Source organism: Coregonus clupeaformis, chromosome 17 (assembly GCF_020615455.1).
Source record: "Coregonus clupeaformis isolate EN_2021a chromosome 17, ASM2061545v1, whole genome shotgun sequence".
In the NCBI taxonomy this organism is placed as follows: domain Eukaryota; kingdom Metazoa; phylum Chordata; class Actinopteri; order Salmoniformes; family Salmonidae; genus Coregonus; species Coregonus clupeaformis.
This window is the reverse complement of record NC_059208.1, coordinates 39,580,950-39,600,900: the sequence shown is the minus strand read 5'-3', so window position 1 is coordinate 39,600,900 and position 19,951 is coordinate 39,580,950. Positions and strand designations below refer to the sequence as shown.

At 41.2% G+C, this 19,951-nt stretch overlaps 1 protein-coding gene across 1 annotated transcript; it reads right to left on the bottom strand.

Moving 5' to 3' along the window:
• Positions 1-111: 111 nt before the first annotated feature.
• Positions 112-18,801, bottom strand: LOC121586363 (E3 ubiquitin-protein ligase RNF5). The gene is made up of 7 exons (XM_041902986.2): positions 18,399-18,801; positions 8,476-8,494; positions 7,682-7,794; positions 7,541-7,595; positions 7,099-7,210; positions 6,889-7,000; positions 112-426 (listed from the first exon to the last, which is right to left on the bottom strand). Exons 1-7 carry the CDS (start codon positions 18,605-18,607, stop codon positions 393-395), a joined length of 654 nt encoding a protein of 217 aa, XP_041758920.1. The 5' UTR covers positions 18,608-18,801; the 3' UTR covers positions 112-392.
• Between the last annotated feature and the right edge of the window lie 1,150 nt (positions 18,802-19,951).

Genomic DNA, 19,951 nt, shown 5'->3' with positions numbered 1-19,951 from the left:
GTGCCTCGCCCATTGTCTTTCACAATTCAGGATATTTAGACATTTAATAAAAATGTAAACTTCATAATAGAAGTGTGCACAGAACTATGAGACAACACAGGCCACATTAAATGTATTAAACAACTATTTATTCAGATCGCAGGAAAACATCATTTCCACAGCTCTGTGACCATTTGGTTTTGCACAATGTCTCACTGTTTCGTCTTGCAAAAGACTCGCAATACAAATGTAATTTAAATTTATTTTGTGTCACAATAGACCCCTAATACAAATGCTTAGCTTGATCAGACAGTGATATGCAGGAAATTACTTATCCCCTTAACGAGTACAGAAGAGTAACTTGTCTTTCACTGAGTGGAAGAGGGGGACTCGGCCACATCATGACGTGCTTGTCAGGTTCTCTCACATCTTGTCTCATTCCCATGGCTGGTCATTCGGAAACACATAAAAACAGCATTTACAATATTCATTTATACAAATGTATACACACACAAACACAATCAGGAGAAACACTCATTGCAATAGAAATCATAATATGATAATAGTCCATGTCACATTGGGCACAGTTCATGTTATTTTCTTGGCTGCAGATGATAATGACATCAAATACTCATTCTGACTTGAGTCAAAAAGGATCTGGCAAACACTGTATTGACTTCTGCACGTGGGTTGTGTTCAGTAGGCACAAAATGGAAGAAAACTGTAAAAAAAATGGAGTGAAACAGAGGTACAATCTGAATTTGTCCAATAAACACTCGTTTTTTTTTCTGTTGCAAAATGTTTTGCTATGTTGTGCCTTAATGAACGTGACCCTGCTGTCATCTTTTCCTGTGTAGGTCTGTGCCCAGCTATAGTGGCTTGCGAAAGTATTCACCCCCCTTGGCATTTTTCCTATTTTGTTGCCTTACAACCTGGAATTAAAATGGATTTTTTTTGGGGGGGGGTTTGTATCATTTGATTTACACAACATGCCTACCTCTTTGAAGATGCAAAATATTTTTTCTTGTGAAACAAACAAAAAATAAGACAGAAAAACAGAAAACTTGAGCGTGCATAACTATTCACCCCCCCAAAGTCAATACTTTGTAGAGCCACCTTTTGCAGCAATTACAGCTGCAAGTCTCTTGGGGTATGTCTCTATAAGCTTGGCACATCTAGCCACTGGGATTTTTGCCCATTCAAGGCAAAACTGCTCCAGCTCCTTCAAGTTGGATGGGTTCTGCTGGTTTACAGCAATCTTTAAGTCATACCACATATTTTCAATTGGATTGAGGTCTGGGCTTTGACTAGGCCATTCCAAGACATTTAAATGTTTCCCCTTAAACCACTCGAGTGTTGCTTTAGCAGTATGCTTAGGGTCATTGTCCTGCTGGAAGGTGAACCTCCGTCCCAGTCTCAAATCTCTGGAAGACTGTTACAGGTTTCCCTCAAGAATGTCCCTGTATTTAGCGCCATCCATCATTCCTTCAATTCTGACCAGTTTCCCATCTGACCAGAGTACAGTCTTCCATATGTTTGGAGAGTCTCCCACATGCCTTTTGGCGAACACCAAACGTGTTTGCTTATTTTGTTCTTTAAGCAATGGCTTTTTTCTGGCCACTTATGTAAAGCCCAGCTCTGTGCAGTGTACGGCTTAAAGTGGTCCAGATCCTCCAATCTCCGCTGTGGAGCTTTGCAGCTCCTTCAGGGTTATCTTTGGTCTCTTTGTTGCCTCTCGGATTAATGCCCTCCTTGCCTGGTCCGTGAGTTTTGGTGGGCGGCCCTCTCTTGGCAGGTTTGTTGTGGTGCCATATTCTTTCCATTTCTTAATAATGGATTTAATGGTGCTCCGTGGGATGTTCAATGTTTCTGATATTTTTTTATAACCCAACCCTGATCTGTACTTCTCCACAACTTTTTCTTTTTTTTTTTTTTTTTTGGGGGAATGGATCAGCTTAATATTGCAGATAGATTGTATCTTCTATCAATGTAATTGTCTGCATCACTTCCAATCCCCCATGTTTTTTTTATATTTTTTTATATATATACTCCCCTTTATTACTTTTCAACCCCACCATCCTTTCCCTACTTGGAGTAAATTAGTGAACAACAATGCCCAGGCCTCTACTTCCGGTCTATACTTACTATCTACACCTTATGGACAGAGTTACTTTTACAATAATTCTATTATATATATATATATATATACAGGTAAAAGTCAGTAAATTAGAATATTTTGAAAAACTTGATTTATTTCAGTAATTGCATTCAAAAGGTGTAACTTGTACATTATATTTATTCATTGCACACAGACTGATGCATTCAAATGTTTATTTCATTTAATTTTGATGATTTGAAGTGGCAACAAATGAAAATCCAAAATTCCGTGTGTCACAAAATTAGAATATTGTGTAAGGGTTACATTTTGAAGACACCTGGTGCCACAAACTAATCAGCTGATTAACTCAAAACACCTGCAAAGGGCTTTAAATGGTCTCTCAGTCCAGTTCTGAAGCCTACACAAACATGGGGAAGACTTCAGATTTGACAGCTGTCCAAAAGGCGACCATCGACACATTGCACAAGGAGGGAAAGACACAAAAGGTTATTGCAGAAGAGGCTGGCTGTTCTCAGAGCTCTGTGTCCAAACACATTAATAGAGGCAAAGGGAAGGAAAAACTGTGGTCAGAAAAGTGTACAAGCGATAGGGATCACCGCGCCTAGTCAAGATTGTGAAAAAAAACCCATTCAAAAATGTGGGGGAGATTCACAAGGAGTGGACAGCTGCTGGAGTCAGGGCTTCAAGATCCACCACCAAGAGACGCTTGAAAGACATGGGTTTCAACTGCCGCATACCTCGTGTCAAGCCACTGTTGACCAAGAAACAGCGCGAAAAGCGTCTCACCTGGGCTAAGGAAAAAAAGAGCTGGACTGCTGCTGAGTGGTCTAAAGTCATGTTTTCTGGCGAAAGCAAATTTTGCATTTCCTTTGGAAATCGAGGTCCCAGAGTCTGGAGGAAGACAGGAGAGGCACAGGATCCACGTTGCCTGAAGTCTAGTGTAAAGTTTCCACCATCAGTGATGGTTTGGGGTGCCATGTCATCTGCTGGTGTCGGTCCACTCTGTTTCCTGAGATCCAGGGTCAACGCAGCCGTCTACCAGCAAGTTTTAGAGCACTTCATGCTTCCTGCTGCTGACCTGCTCTATGGAGATGGAGATTTCAGGTTCCAACAGGACTTGGCGCCTGCACACAGCGCAAAATCTACCCGTGCCTGGTTTACGGACCATGGTATTTCTGTTCTAAATTGGCCAGCCAACTCCCTGACCTTAGCCCCATAGAAAATCTGTGGGGTATTGTGAAAAAGGAAGATGCAGAATGCCAGACCCAACAACGCAGAAGAGTTGAAGGCCACTATCAGAGCAACCTGGGCTCTCATAACACCTGAGCAGTGCCAGAAACTCATCGACTCCATGCCACGCCGCATTAATGCAGTAATTGAGGCAAAAGGAGCTCCAACCAAGTATTGAGTATTGTACATGCTCATATTTTTCATTTTCATACTTTTCAGTTGGCCAACATTTCTAAAAAATCCCTTTTTTGTATTAGCCTTAAGTAATATTCTAATTTTGTGACACACGGAATTTTGGATTTTCATTTGTTGCCACTTCAAATCATCAAAATTAAATGAAATAAACATTTGAATGCATCAGTCTGTGTGCAATGAATAAATATAATGTACAAGTTACACCTTTTGAATGCAATTACTGAAATAAATCAAGTTTTTCAAAATATTCTAATTTACTGACTTTTACCTGTATATATATATATATTTTATTTATTTTTATTTTTAAAAATTTTGCTCCTGAACTTCTTCTACTCTCAACCTCTCCGATCATTTTCATGATGTCCATCCGGTTTGCTTCTATATGCCATATCTTTCTAACTGTGCTCCTTCCCAAAAGCTCCCAACATACAACCTATATACTTATTATGGACACAGTATGCTTTACATTATTAGCTATCTTTGTTATTATTTGTTGTTATTTGTTATTAGTCCCATCCTTCAACTCCATTCAATACCTCCCATCTATCTCTTAACACCATCCATATAGGATTTCTATTTGCCATATATATTTCAACCGTACTGTTATGTTTTACAAAAGTTCTGAACCTTTCTATTCTCATTGCTTCTACAGATTGTGAATTAAAAATAAACAGTTTTGCTAAAAGTATTATTATATTATTGATTGATTGACTATGGCTTTTCAGATCACCCAGTAATGCTATCTGCAAGGTTAGTTCCAGGTAAATATTGCAATCCTTTAGCCATTCCTGGACCTGTGTCCAAAAACAAGCTACAAATGGACAGAACCAAAACAAATGATCCAATGATTCCGTCTCTTCACAGCAAAATCTGCAGAGCTGGGAAGATTGTATCCCCCATATAAATAACATTCTATTGGTAGCAAGAATTTTATATAATAATTTAAATTGAAAGATTCTAATTTTTGAATCCGGTGTCGTTTTGCGTGTCAGTTCATAAACACTATGCCATGGGATCGGTACATCAAAGATCTCTTCCCAACTATTTTGCAATCTATATGGGACTGGCTGTCAATCCTTTGGTCCTTAAGTGAAACTGATATACTTTTTTATTTATCACAGTTTTCCTTAACCAATTATATTCTTTAATGCAAGGCTGACAGACAAGTTCCTTACTTTCTCCCCCTTCCACTTTCCTCTTCCATTTTTGCGGTAAGGCTGCAATTATTTGGTTGTAATTTTGGGTAGAGCAGACATTTCCATATGTTTTTGTTAGCTGCATGTGCGTCATAACTCCACCAGTCCTACCGATGATATCATTTACGAAGATTATACCTTTTTTAAACATTCTGTCAAAAAATAAAGGTTTTTTGTCAATTAGTATATTTGAATTTAACCACAATATTTGTTGCATTATTTTTTCTGTCGTTTCTGGAGGATTAAATTGAAATTGCAACCAACTTTCTATGGCTTGTTTTAGAAATAGTGACATTTGTTCAGTGTTCAAAGTTTCTGATATTTTTTTATAACCCAACCCTGATCTGTACTTCTCCACAACTTTGTCCCTGACCTGTTTGGAGAGCTCCTTGGTCTTCATGGTGCCGCTTGCTTGGTGGTGCCCCTTGCTTTGTGGTGTTGCAGACTCTGGGGCCTTTCAGAACAGGTGTATATATACACTGAGGTCATGTGACAGATCATGTGACACTTAGATTGCACACAGGTGGACTTTATTTAACTAATTATGTGACTTCTGAAGGTAATTGGTTGCACCAGATCTTATTTAGGGGCATCATAGCAAAGGGGTGAATAGATTTGCACGCACCACTTTTCCATTATTTATTTGTTAGAATTTTTTGAAACAAGTTATTTTTTTCATTTCACTTCACCAATTTGGACTATTTTGTGTATGTCCATTACATGAAATCCAAATAAAAATCCATTTAAATTACAGGTTGTAATGCAACAAAATAGGAGAAACGCCAAGGGGGATGAATACTTTTTCAAGGCACTGTACAAGCCCCCAGGGCCAGTTTTTCAGAACATTTAATCCAGAACAAATGATCCTGTGTCGTGTTCAATTCTATTCCAGATCATTTTGATTGATAGATTTAAATGTTCCAAAAGTTGTCCCCAGAGTATTTGCTCATATGTGGCCAATTCTCCACAAAGCACAACTGTACACAATCCAATACTGTCCATACACTATCCTCATGACTCTACAATACAGTGTTAGTCTGTTAACCTATATGATAAAGAACTCTTAAATCGTGTGATTATATTCACTATACTGTAGCTCCAATCCACATTATTAGGTCTGTCTTCTCTATAGGACTTCACAGTGCAATGGCAGTTTGTTAAGATAATATATAAAGTTGTTAGAGTACCCATCTGTACACTAGTCTACAGAATATTCATAAATTGTGTTCGTAAATCTATGGATTAAAATGATTTAATCAGTTAAATTGTAAACAGGAATATCCAAATACATTTTCCCCAAATCGTACTTGACGGTAAAATGTTACTCTTTGGTGGCTATAGTGGTTTTTAAAAATGGTATCAGGTTATAATCCCATTACCACCCTCCCTTAAAACTCAAACTAGCTCTAATTGGGGAATAAACCTGAAATTCCTTCAAGGAGCAAAAACATTATGTCTAAATAGTTCTACGCTAACCACATATTACATAGGTCTTGTGGTACAGTAAAGTTACTTAAAGACTCCCTTAATTAACTTATTCCAATCATTTAATATTGACTATTTATCTCAACACTGATTCCAGTCTATCCACCAGTCCCATCCCTAAAAGTCAGCCAGCGCCCTACGCCTCAACCTGGGTATCCACTGTGTGTGTCTGCATTTATGTACAAACGCACAGAAAGAGGGCAATAGTGACTTCGCTTTACTCACCCTCACGCTTGGGTATCATCCACCCCCACAGAGTGGTGTCTCAGTGTACTCTCCCTATCCAAGTGAGTCTCGTAAATCATTTGGGGGATACACAAATATTTTTGACTGGTTTGTGTTTCCTTCATTAGAAATATCTTGCTAAGAATGAACTGCCAGTCATCCCACCACCACCCATCTATAGTCTAAAGCAGAGGTGTCAAATATTCCATGGAGGGCGTGGTGTCTGTGGGTTTTGTTTTTTTCTTTCAATAAAGACCTAGACAAGCAGGTGAGGGGAGTTAATTCCTAATTAGTGACCTTAATCCATCAACCAAGTACATAGGCCCTCCGTGGAATGAGCCACTATTGAGTAAGCCAGTCGTTCCTGATGTTTTGACGTGTGTGTATATGAGTGTGAGCTTTTTAATAAATTTCCCCATCCCTACACCTTTTCCTCCCTCTCTCCCTCCTCTCCCTTACACGCTCAGCAGCCAGAAGAAAAAGAAGATGGCCACGAACAGGAAGAGAGAGTCCTTCCAGTTGTTGCCGTTGTTGGGGTTGCCGTTGCCTTGGTGATCGGCTGCGTATGCATCTGGGGAACAGTGATAACATATCAATGATCAGTCAATAGCTATCGCATCAAGGAATAAATGGATGGTTGTGTGTGTGTGTACGTACGTACATACATACCTGCTCTGTGGAAGGGGTCGTTGGTGTTGAAGACTGTGGTGAAGAAGCCGAAAGGGAAAGCACCGATCCCAAAGGACATGTGGAAGCCAGTGTCCCCGAACCCTTGGAAGGGCTGCAAGAAGAGGAGGAAATAAAGGAATAGTGGTCTCTCATTACAAATAGAGTGAACACACAAAATAACCATGTGATAAACAATCATATTAAAGGGATACTTCGGGATTTTGGCAGAGGCCCTTTATCTACTTCCCAATGAACTCGTGGATACCATTTCTATGTCTCTGTGTCCAGTATGAAGGAAGTCAGGTAGTTCTGCGAGCCAATGCTAACTAGCGTTAGCGCAATGACTGGAAGTCTCTGGATATCTGCTAGAATGATAAAATCCCAAAGTATCTCTTTAAACATAAATTAAAATGTAAGCGATTAAGAGGAGAGGAAGACTCACCCCTCTGCTCTCTGGCTCTGTTCTCTGTCCCGGAGGACGAGGCGGGGTTTTCAACCTGGAGGACGAAATACCAGTTAACCAATGCAGTTTCACAACTATGCACGCTCTGACTCAAAACACACATGCACACACACAGTGTACCTGGGGTCCTCTTGGCTGGAGCTCCCTCTGCCGTAGAGGGGGATGACTTTCTCTCTGCTGATGCCTGCTTTACACACAGGACACTGCTGTTGGCTGGGCCGCGTCTCCAACCACTGACACAGACCGAGGAGGGAGAGAAAGAGAGACAGTGAGACAGAAGCCATACTGTACTGTCTGTTCAATGCATTCTATTGGCATGCACTGACTTACTACAATGTGCAACACACAGGGTAGATCTATGTGCTGTGGTGTGTTATGTGGAAGGATGAATCAATATACTGTAGTAGAATGATTTATTTGACAAAAAATACAAAATAACTCCACATTATACCATGCACTTTCTGTGTCAGCAATAAGAGTTGTGCAATATAGCACAAAACAATGTCAAATACGAACAGCTGGGTACACAAGGCACTGAAGACAGTAGTGTTGACACTATTCTATCAACAGAGTTAGCTCAGTAACTAATGAAAGAAAAACATTGACTGATTCTCAGACAATAAAGGAGAAGGATATGCAATATTATGCACGGTGCAATGTACGTAGAGCTAGTGCTATAATCTAAAGCACCTCAAAGACAAAAAGGGGGTTCACAGTAAACACTGGTGTAATGAATGGGACCTTGAGAACATTATCAACTTTAAGCTGCACTAAATCAACTGACTGACCAAGGTGGTCTCAGCTCATGTCATCGGACAGGGACTGAGGGCTGGTTTCAACCAGTAGAAAAAGTGTAGCCTGATATTTACCACTACTGTGAAACTAAAGAGAACACCTTTAAATGGCATACTTACTTGATGAAGGCAGGGCCAGCTGTGAAAGAGAGAAAGAGAAATAGATGAATGTGGGTATTATGAATGGTGTCACCTAGAAACATGGTGACATTTGGAGCAACCTCCTAGCGGCCTACTTCATCGAGTCTAAATTGACACACAGAGATTCTCAATTGCATACTCCTCGCTTCCTCTCTCCTCGCCTCCTTCTCAAAACCCATTGGATGAGAAAGCTGAGGTCCCGCCCCTCTGACCTTCTCCTCCAATGGGTTTTGAGAAGGAGGCGAGGAGAGAGGACGCGAGGAGTACGCAATTGAGACTCCCATAGGCCTAATTAGTGTACTAGACTTTGGTTTTCCAGTAGGCCCCCACCTACAGGGCGCAACTGGTTACCCTGTTCTGACCTTAATGATGTGAGTGATTAAAATCATCCGGGCTCCCCATCGTTAATGTTATTTAGCTCCATCGGTCATCGCTCGTTAGCAGTCTCGCCTCGCTGCTGGCCAGATTAATGCATTGTGAGAGAGCAGGATGGTACATGTACAGTAACACGGCATTGGTCGTTCTAAAAACCCTGGTTACAGAGAGTGCTACCATGTACGTGACAATCATAGAAATAGGTCTTGAACAGACAAAGCCTCTCGGACAATGGTGAAATGGGGCTGTCCATTCTACACTGACCAAAAATATAAACGCAACATGTAAAGTGTTGGTCACATGTTTCATGATCTGAAATTATATATATGAACTGTAACTCAGTAAAATCTTTGAAATTGTTGCGTTTATATTTTTGTTCAGTGTAGTTTTCTATTTCTATGGTGACAACACATGGGCTGCCAGCCTGCCATAGATTTGCATTCTGTAACCCGTTTGTGGCCTTGACGCAGTGTAAACAACATTTGTAGAGCTGGGCAGTGAACATAGTTCTGGGAGGGTTTTAAGGGTTTTGCCAGGTGAAGAGCTTACAGTTGGGCACCAGTGGAAAGAGAGCAGAAGTAGCGACTGCACATTAGACATTTGTGGGAGACAGGTGAAGTGTGTACTCTAGTCAAGCTACTAGGGCTGTCCCCGACAAAAAAAAAATATTGGTCGACCGAGAGTCGTCTGTTCTTCACATTTTAAAACATGTATATAGACACATCCTATGTATTTTAATCAATCAACTGAGCAAAAAAAGAAATGTCCCCTTTTCAGGACCCTGTCTTTCAAAGATCATTCGTAAAAATCTAAATACCTTCCCAGATCTTCATTGTAAAGGGATTAAACACTGTTTCCCATGCTTGTTCAATGAACCATAAACAATTAATGAACATACACCTGTGGAACGGTCGTTAAGACACTAACAACGTACAGACTTAGGACACTAAAGAGGCCTTTCTACTCACTCTGAAAAACATCAAAAGAAAGATGCCCAGGGTCCCTGCTCATCTGTGTGAACGTGCCTTAGGCATGCTACAATGTGGCATGAGGACTGCAGATGTGGCCAGGGCAATAAATTGCAATGTCCGTACTGTGAGACGCCTAAGACAGCGCTACAAGGAGACAGGACGGACAGCTGATCGTCCTCGCAGTGCACAGGATCGGTACATCCGAACATCACACCTGCGGACAGGTACAGGATGGCAACAACAACTGCCAGAGTTACACCAGGAATGCACAATCCCTCCATAAGTGCTCAGACTGTCCGCAATAGGCTGAGAGAGGCTGGACTGAGGGCTTGTAGGCCTGTTGTAAGGCAGGTCCTCACCAGACATCACCGGCAACAACGTCACCTTTGGGCACAAACCCACCATCGCTGGACCAGACAGGACTGACAAAAAGTGCTCTTCACTGACGAGTCGCGGTTTTGTCTCACCAGGGGTGATGGTCGGATTCGCGTTTATTGTCGAAGGAATGAGCATTACACCGAGGCCTGTACTCTTGAGCGGGATCGATTTGGAGGTGGAGGGTCCGTAATGGTCTGGGGCGGTGTGTCACAGCATCATCGGACTGAGCTTGTCGTCATTGCAGGCAATCTCGCTGCTGTGCGTTACAGGGAAGACATCCTCCTCCCTCATGTGGTACCCTTCCTTGTAGGCTCATCCTGACATGACCCTCCAGCATGACAATGCCACCAGCCATACTGCTCGTTCTGTGCGTGATTTCCTGCAAGACAGGAATGTCAGTATTCTGCCATGGCCAGCGAAGAGCCCGGATCTCAATCCCATTGAGCACGTCTGGGACCTGTTGGATCGGAGGGTGAGGGCTAAGGCCATTCCCCCCAGAAATGTCCGGGAACTTGCAGGTGCCTTGGTGGAAGAGTGGGGTAACATCTCACAGCAAGAACTGGCAAATCTGGTGCAGTCCATGAGGAGGAGATGCACTGCAGTACTTAAAGCAGCTGGTGGCCACACCAGATACTGACTGTTACTTTTGACCCCCCCCCCACCCCCCCTCCCTCCCCCTCCCCCTTTGTTCAGGGACACATTATTAAATTTCTGTTAGTCACATGTCTGTGGAACTTGTTCAGTTTATGTCTCAGCTGTTGAATCTTATGTTCATACAAATATTTACACATGTTAAGTTTGCTTAAAATAAACACAGTTGACAGTGAGAGGACGTTTCTTTTTTTGCTGAGTTTATATGCAGGAAGCTTGTCTGATGCTTTAAGCGCACTGTTTGATTAAATAATTAAAAAGACACAAATGACTAGAGGGAGTCCAATCCCAATTGATTTGATTGTGCCGGGCTCAAACTTGCTGCGCTGTGTAAAAAAATTAATAGAGAATAGCACCCATTGTCTCTCTCCTCCCTGCTGCAGCGACCACCACAGAACATCAACAGTGTTTATCGCACTGTCTGTGTTGCTGAAGCTGCAACATAATTAAAGCCATTTGACTGAAAGGTTCTGTTACCGAAATCCCTAATTTATTTAGGAAAAACATTCCCTATTCCCTCAACCCTTGCTCTCTTTACGTGACATGTATGCATCGAATGCACGTGACCAATAGGGCCTGACCTATAGCCTATGATAATCACGTCAATAAATTGGTTATAACAAACTCCGAACACCGTAACACATTGACAGCTAAATGGATGCAGAGGACGTGACAAATAAACTCGAAATTGGGGAATGTTTACTGGTTTCTCAGGAGGTAAAGGGAAAGTCAGATGTGTGACTAGTTGTGGAAAATACTGGAGATCAAGAAAAATAAGGTAAGGAGCAAGCGCTGCGTGCATATTATGTGTGCTAAACAAGTGCTGTACAGATTACGATATAATTTTTCGGACCGTTTGGAACAATGTTAATAACACAAAATAAATTAAGCGTACCAGTCTTTATTTTAATTTGATTTTTTTAGCATTTATTACAGCAAAGACTAAAAACATTCGCATTCATTTGTGAATGCAATTTTCGAAATGGAACGGTTTATTTATTGTTTATGCCAATTAGTCAAGGGTCACTTTGTTATTTTATTTTAAATCTAATGTTTGCTTGCATTTCAAATCATGAATGACTCCATATGCTGTGTGATGACATGAACGAATGAATGATTGATTGATTGATACAGTAGCCTATATAACTATTGAAATATACAGTGCATTCGGAAAGTATTCAGACCTCTTGACTTTTCCACATTTTGTTACATTACAGCCTTATTCTAAAATTGATTAAATTGTTTTTTCCTCATCAATCTACACACAATACCCAATAATGACAAAACAAAAAAAACAGGTTTTTAGATTTTTTTGCACATTTAAAAAAATAAGAAACTGAAATATCAAATTTACATAAGTATTCAGACCCTTTACTCAGTACTTTCTACCTTTGGCAGCGATTACAGCCTTGAGTCTTCTTGGTATTACGCTACAAGCTTGGCACACCTGTATTTGGGGAGTTTCTCCCATTCTTCTCTGCAGATCCTCTCAAGCCCTGTCAAATATCCCCACAGCATGATGCTGCCACCACCATGCTTCACTGTAGGGATGGTGCCAGGTTTCCTCCAGACGTGACGCTTGGCAGACTGGAGTGGAGTGGCTTCCGTCTGGCCACTACTATAAAGACCTGATTGGTGGAGTGCTGCAGAGATGGTTGTCCTTCTGGAAGGTTCTCCGATCTCCACAGAGGAACTCTGGAGCTCTGTCAGAGTGACCATCTGGTTCTTGGTCACCAACCTGACCAAGACCCTTCTCCCCAGATTGCTCAGTTTGGCCGGGTGGCCAGCTCTAGGAAAAGGCCTGGTGGTTCCAAACTTCTTCCATTTAAGAATGATGGAGGCCACTGTGTTCTTGGGGACCTTCAATGCTGCAGAGTTTTTGGTACCCATCCCCAGATCTGTGCCTCGACACAATCCTGCTCTGAGCTCTATGGACAATTCCTTCAACCTCATGACTTGTTTTTTGCTCTGACATGCACTGTCAACTGTGGGACATTATATAGACAGGTGTGTGCCTTTCCAAATCATTTACAATCAATTGAATTTACCACAGGTGGACTCCAATCAAGTTGTAGAAACATCTCAAGGATGATCAATGGAAACAGGATGCACCTGAGCTCAATTTCGAGTCTCATAGCAAAGGGTCTGAATACTTATGTAAATAAGGTATTTTTTTTTTTTTACTTTTAATACTTCTGCATAAATGTATAAAAACCTGTTTTTGCTTTGTCATTATGGGGTATTGTGTGTAGATTGATGAGGAATTGTTTTAAAAATCAATTTTAGAATAAGGCTGTAACGTAACAAAATGTGGAAAAAGAAAAGGGGTCTGAATACTTTCCGAATGCACTGTAGGCCTTTGTAAATTACAGTATTAAGACTAAACAGGATGCGCTCTAAGGCCTACAGCTCAATGGTGGTTATAGAAGGCTGCTATACTAAGCCTACTGCCTACTAATTATAATGACATTACTTATTATTTTAATGATGATCATAACAAAAATAGTAATAATAACAATAAGGAGATCAAGAAAAGGGATGGTTATTATTATTATAAATATTAATTTTCGGATAATTTGGAACAGTGTAAACACTAAATAAATTATAATTAACACCAGAGAGGCTGTTCTAACTTTAAAATAGTGTAAGGCCTTTATTACAGCATAGCAAAGATTAAACTAGGTGAAAGTGTTGTGGTCAGATGAGACCAAAATGGAGCTCTTTGGCATCAACTCAACTCGCCGTGTTTGGAGGAGGAGGAATGCTGCCTATGACCCCAAGAACACCATCCCCACCGTCAACCATGGAGGTGGAAACATTATGCTTTGGGGGTGTTTTTCTGATAAGGGGACAGGACAACTTCATCGCATCAAAGGGACGATGAATGGGGCCATGTACCGTCAAATCTTGGGTGAGAATCTCCTTCCCTCAGCCAGGGCATTGAAAATGGGTCGTGGATGGGTATTCCAGCATGACAATGACCCAAAACACACGGCCAAGGCAACAAAGGAGTGGCTCAAGAAGAAGCACATTAAGGTCCTGGCCTAGCCAGTCTCCAGACCTTAATCCCATAGAAAATCTGTGGAGGGAGCTGAAGGTTCAAGCTGCCAAACGTCAGCCCCGAAACCGTAATGACTTGGAGAATATCTGCAAAGAGAAGTGGAACAAAATCCCTCCTGAGATGTGTGCAAACCTGGTGGCCAACTACAAGAAACGTCTGACCTCTGTGATTGCCAACAAGGGTTTTGCCACCAAGAACTAAGTCATGTTTTGCAGAGGGGTCAAATACTTACTTCCCTCATTAAAATGCAAATCAATTTATAACATTTTTGACATGCGTTTTTCTGGATTTTTGTTGTTGTTATTCAGTCTCTCACTGTTCAAATAAACCTACCATTAAAATTATAGACTGATCATGTCTTTGTCAATGGGCAAACGTACAAAATCAGCAGGGGATCAAATATTTTTTCCCCTCACTGTATATATGGATGATTTATAAAGCCAGGCACATTTAACAGTTAGGCTTGATTATAGACCTAATTAAGTTGGTTTCCTCTCTCCTAATTTTTCTTAGACTATTAAGGCAAGGGCTGTTTTCTCGTCTCCTAACTCCGCTGCTACCTCCGCCACATTGTTGTCAACACTAATATACTGGTTAACTTTCCTATTATGTACATAGCAACATGTTCAAGGAAAAGGCGCCAGTTCAACAGCGCACTGATGTGTTTTAGAACTGCGGACAGCGAGCGCTATCCAGCGCAGGCGAAAGGGCATTTGTTATAAAATAATTTAATTTCTATTAGTGTTGCACAACTGTTCTTAAGTAATATAACCATATACAATTTCAGTAGTACATGTCTTAGAGTGATGGACTGTGCCATCCCCACGGCCTCTACAATGGATTAGTCCACTCAGACAGGCATCTTGTACACCATGAAAAAAGTAAATAATTTATTGCTACCGCTCGACTAAAGAAATCTCGCTCGACCAACAGCCTATCAACCAAACAATAGACCAGTCGACTAAATGGGGTCAGCCCTACTATCTACCTGTGCTAAGTAGGCTAAATTAGATGGAAATTAGATCATTTGTTAGGGAAACTAGCCTAACGCAGTCTCAGATATCGACTGATGTTTTCCATTCAAATGGTTTTCCATTCAAACTGACAGTCCACTGCAATATTTTAGTGCATGGAGAAGACTGGAGGGTCGACAAGGAAATGAGCCCTCCTCCATTGAGTAGTGTGTCAGACATCAAGAAAACACAAGTCTTATCTCTTCATTTACCTTATACGTAAGTAATGTTATGTTCAAGTATTTTATCTGATGCCCTTCAGAAAATAGGCTAACCAAAGTAAATTACACAAATTACATTACTCAAGGGGCATATTGAACAAACAACATAAAATGAAGCCAACTTAAGAGCAATGAGTCATTCCCACATTAACTACCTAAGACTACCTCAATTTAAGCATTATGAATTCAGCTATAGATTGTTTTTCAAGAGTGACCTAGCCTATTTTTAGATGAGACAAATTCTTTATATGACTTCAACTTAAAGTAGAATCCTTCATGTTAACTAACAGGAATTGATTGAGGACACGTTGAGGACTCTTCAATGGTAAAGCATTCGATGCAATGCAAAGCTTTTGATATAAGAGCACGTGTCAAACTCATTCCACGGAGGGCTGAGTGTCTGTGGGTTTTCGCTCCTCCATTGTACTTGATGAATTAAGGTCACTAATTAGTAAAGAACTCCCCTCACCTGGTTGTCTAGGTCTTAATTGAAAGGAAAAAACTAAAACCTGCAGACACTAGGCCCTCCATGGAATGAATTTGACACCCTGTCTAAGAGCAAATGGTAGCCCTGGGTTTCCCAAACTCTGTTCTGGGGCCCCCCCCATGGTTTACATTTACATAATGTGAGGATCAATAGATATGCATTACATTGAAAAAAAAGAAAGGTAAGGCGTGTTAGTGTATAGGTCACACTATAAAAATGTTTTGGGGGGTTGGCAACATTCCTCCCACTGTATCAGGGTCTGACCTTACATAACCACCCTATGAAAAACCCAAATACACAATGTTCACACAGCTCTGACATGTGCATACATGTAGGCCTAGATTTCCAGTGATGCGGGAAAAAACATTTACATTCTTCAGTATAGCCTAACTGGTTCAACCACCAGCCTGTCTGACACCAGCCTGTCAAGTATCCACCATACATGCTTGTTTCCAACTACCATGGGTTTTCAGGCCAATTCCGACAAAGAAGAGGAAAGGAGCCTCTTCAGACTACTGAGACGCTCCTGTAGTCAAATGAGTGTCTGCTCTGCAGAACATGTGACTACTCTCACCAGCTGCATTGTTATATTCAAATATAGCCATGGCTCTGGGGAAAGAGGCTTCCTTCCTATCATTCTCCCTTGTGGAGGCTCAATATCAGCTACTGGAAGCTTAGGTATGCATTCAACAGGACTAGGGGTACTCAAGTAGAGTTACTCTACAATAATAATAATATAATAATATGCCACTTAGCAGACGCTTTTATCCAAAGCGACTTACTGTCATGCGTGCATACATTTTTGTGTATGGGTGGTCCCGGGGATCGAACCCACTACCCTGGCGTTACAAGCGCTGTGCTCTACCAGCTGAGCTACAGAGGACCACCAATAAGTGAGACGTGTCTCCAAATAATTTGTCACTAGTTGATACCATTATCTAAAGGAAATAGAGATTTAATCGAGATTAACACCATTCCTCTTTGCATGAATTATGTATACAAAACAAAAATAGAAACGCAATATGTAAAGTGTTAGTCCCATGTTTCATGAGCTGAAATAAAAGATCCCAGAAATGTTCCATATGTTCCAGCTTATTTCTCAAAAAATGTGTGCACAAATGTGTATACATCCTCGTTAGTGTGCATTTATCTTTTGCCAAGATAATCCATCCACCTGACATGTGTGGCATATCAAGAAGCTGATTAAACAGCATGATCATTACACAAGTGCACCTTGTGCTGGGGACAATAAAAGGCCACTAAAATGTGTAGTTTTGTCACACAACACAATGCCACAGATGTCTCAAGTTGAGGGAGCGTGCATTTGGCATAATGACTGCAGGAATGTCCACCAGAGCTGTTGCCAGAGAATTGAATGTTCAATTCTCTACCATAAGCTGCCTCCAACATTGTTTTAGAGAATTTGGCAGTACGTCCAACCGGCCTCACAACCGCAGACTACGTGTAACCATGCCAGCCCAAGACCTCCACATCAAGCTTCTTCACCTGCGGGATCGTCTGAAACCAGCCACCTGGACAGCTGATGAAATTGAGGAGTATTTCTGTCTGTAATAATGCCCTTTTGTGGGGAAAAACTCATTCTGATTAGCTGGGCCTGGCTCCGCAGTGGGTGGGCCTATGTCCTCCCAGGCCCACCCATGGCTGCGCCCCTGACCAGTCATTTGAAATCCATAGATTAGGGCCTAATGAATTTATTTCTGACTGATTTCCTTATATGAACTGTAACTCTGTAAAATCGTGGAAATTGTTGCATGTTGCGTTTATAATTCTGTTCAGTATACATAAAATATCTAGTTCTATTTTTCATTGCGAACAGTTCAGGAATGTGTGTTCCATCAAGTCTCATTGCTCAACAGGACTGGAGAGTCTTTGCTGTCGAGTACACTGTGGGTCTATTCTTACTCCTCTACAGTGACAGTGCCTCTGACACCAATCCCACACTCTTAACCTTGGAGATGTGACTGAACTCCATGAGTCAATGAGAAAATACACGCATGTTTACATTACAAACAATGCAACTGTAGCCAACAACTTTGCAGAAACTTGAAGGTCAACGCCTGCCGTTTGTAATACATGATTCAGGTACCAATATTGGCTAGTATCTAAGCCGGTGATGATATGTGCTTGGTAGAATCAATGATTGTTTAGTGAATGAGTGAGGGTCACCAAAGTTATCCATTGCCCAGTGTGTAATAGTTATTAATACACCCAACGCAGAAATTCAACCACTGACTGAGTTCCATGCAGCAAGCAGGTGTGTGCCAGAGAGGCATTCACTATTACATTGCAAACGTCAGATTGATACATTGTTGCTGTAGCTGGCGCACAGGTGCAGCTGGAATGGGACATTAATCAAGTTCCACAATATTGATTTTGGCTAGATGCTGATGGCTAGGCTACATCCAATAATAGACTAAAGGAGGCTAACGTTCTCGTGATTAACGTTAGCTACTAACTAGACTTCCAAGTTAGCCATCTTGCTTGCTAGCCAACTAGCTAGCTAACGTTTAACTATATAAAAATAAGCCTTGTGCGCGCATTTGTAATCGACGTATGGGTGTGATCCAACAAACAACCAGCTTGTTACTGTATATAAACTAGTTAGCTGGAATTTGTTAGAAAGGTGAACAAGGCAATGCCAGCTGACTATGTATGTAAGCAAGCTGCTAGCAGGCTATAACGTTCCCTACTCTGCGATAGATCAAAAGTATCCCCGCCTCGTACCAGAACAAGTGCCCGCACAAACTGATAACAGCGTCCCTTGCTGTGTCCAAACAAATGTTGCATTCGAATGTGGCCCGATCTGGCTTGCGTTCTCCCTCTCCGCCGCTTCCTCCCGGGCCATCGCGCTCGTTGCTGCTCTCACCATCCGGGAACCCTCCTCTGCTTGCGGGCCCACCGTCACTTGAGGACCGGGGATCCGCGGCCGCCATAATTGTTTACTGAAAAAGTAATAACTCCGCCAGATGAAAGCTAGCTTTGAGATTTCACCGTACCTGTGCACCACCCCTTCCGTTTCCGTAAAAAATGAAACAACTAGGAGGAGTTAAGGTCTCGAACAGCCATTCTGATTCCCATGTAAAATAGCCTTTTGAGTGACTGACATTTCACCCATAATATTTTTGGGGGATAGAAATGTTCAAAATATAACAAAAAGTAATTTTTCTCTCATGGCTAACTACCAGGAAGTTTTAAAAAAGAGTGGGTGGGGAGCTTATATTCATGAGCTCGCCTTGACTGACAGCTCTATGAAACGCCTATGTCAAGAAACTTGGATGAGTGTTGCAGTAAAGTCATCTCAAGCAAATTTGGTGATACACAAAGCAACTCACACAACATTGAAATTGCATATCTCCCATTTGGCATGTCTCTTGATTATTTTACCTTTATTTAACTAGGCAAGTCAGTTAAGAACAAATTCTTATTTACAATGACGGCCTACACCGGCCAAACCCGGACGACGCTGGGCCAATTGTGCGCCGCCCTATGGGACTCCCAATCACGGCCGGTTGTGATACAGCCTGGAATCGAACCAGGTGGTCTGTAGTGACGCCTCAAGCACTGAGATGCAGTGCCTTAGAAACAACATTAGTTGTGTCACAAGTAGGATATTTCATTTCATTTCCTGAACATCTCTAAAACTAAGAGCATTGTATTTGGTACAAATCATTCCCTAAGTTCTAGACCTCAGCTGAAGGAAAGCAGCCAACAAGTGCTCAGCATATGTTGGAACTCCTTCAAGACTGTTGGAAAAGCATTCCTCATGAAGCTGGTTGAGAGAATGCCAAGAGTGTGCAAAGCTGTCATCAAGGCAAAGGGTGGCTACTTTGAAGAATCTAAAATCTAAAATATACTTTTTTGGTTACTACATGATTCCATATGTGTTATTTCATAGTTTTGATGTCTTCACTATTATTCTACAATGTAGAAAATAGTAAAAATAAAGAAAAACCCTTGAATGAGTAGGTGTGTTCAAAGTTTTGACTGGTACTGTATATTTTCTATAACAAAAACTATTGTACACTGAACAAAAATATAAACGCAACATGCAACAAGTTCAAAGATTTTACTGAGTTACAGTTCATAAATAGAAATCAGTCAATTGAAATAAATCCATTAGGCCCTAATCTATGGGTTGCACATGACTGGGAATACAGGTATGCATCTGTTGGTCACAGATACCTTAAAAAAAAAAGTAGGGGCGTGTATCAGAAAAGCAGTTAATATCTGGTGTGACCATACTTTGCCTCATGCAGTGCGACACATCTCCTTCACAA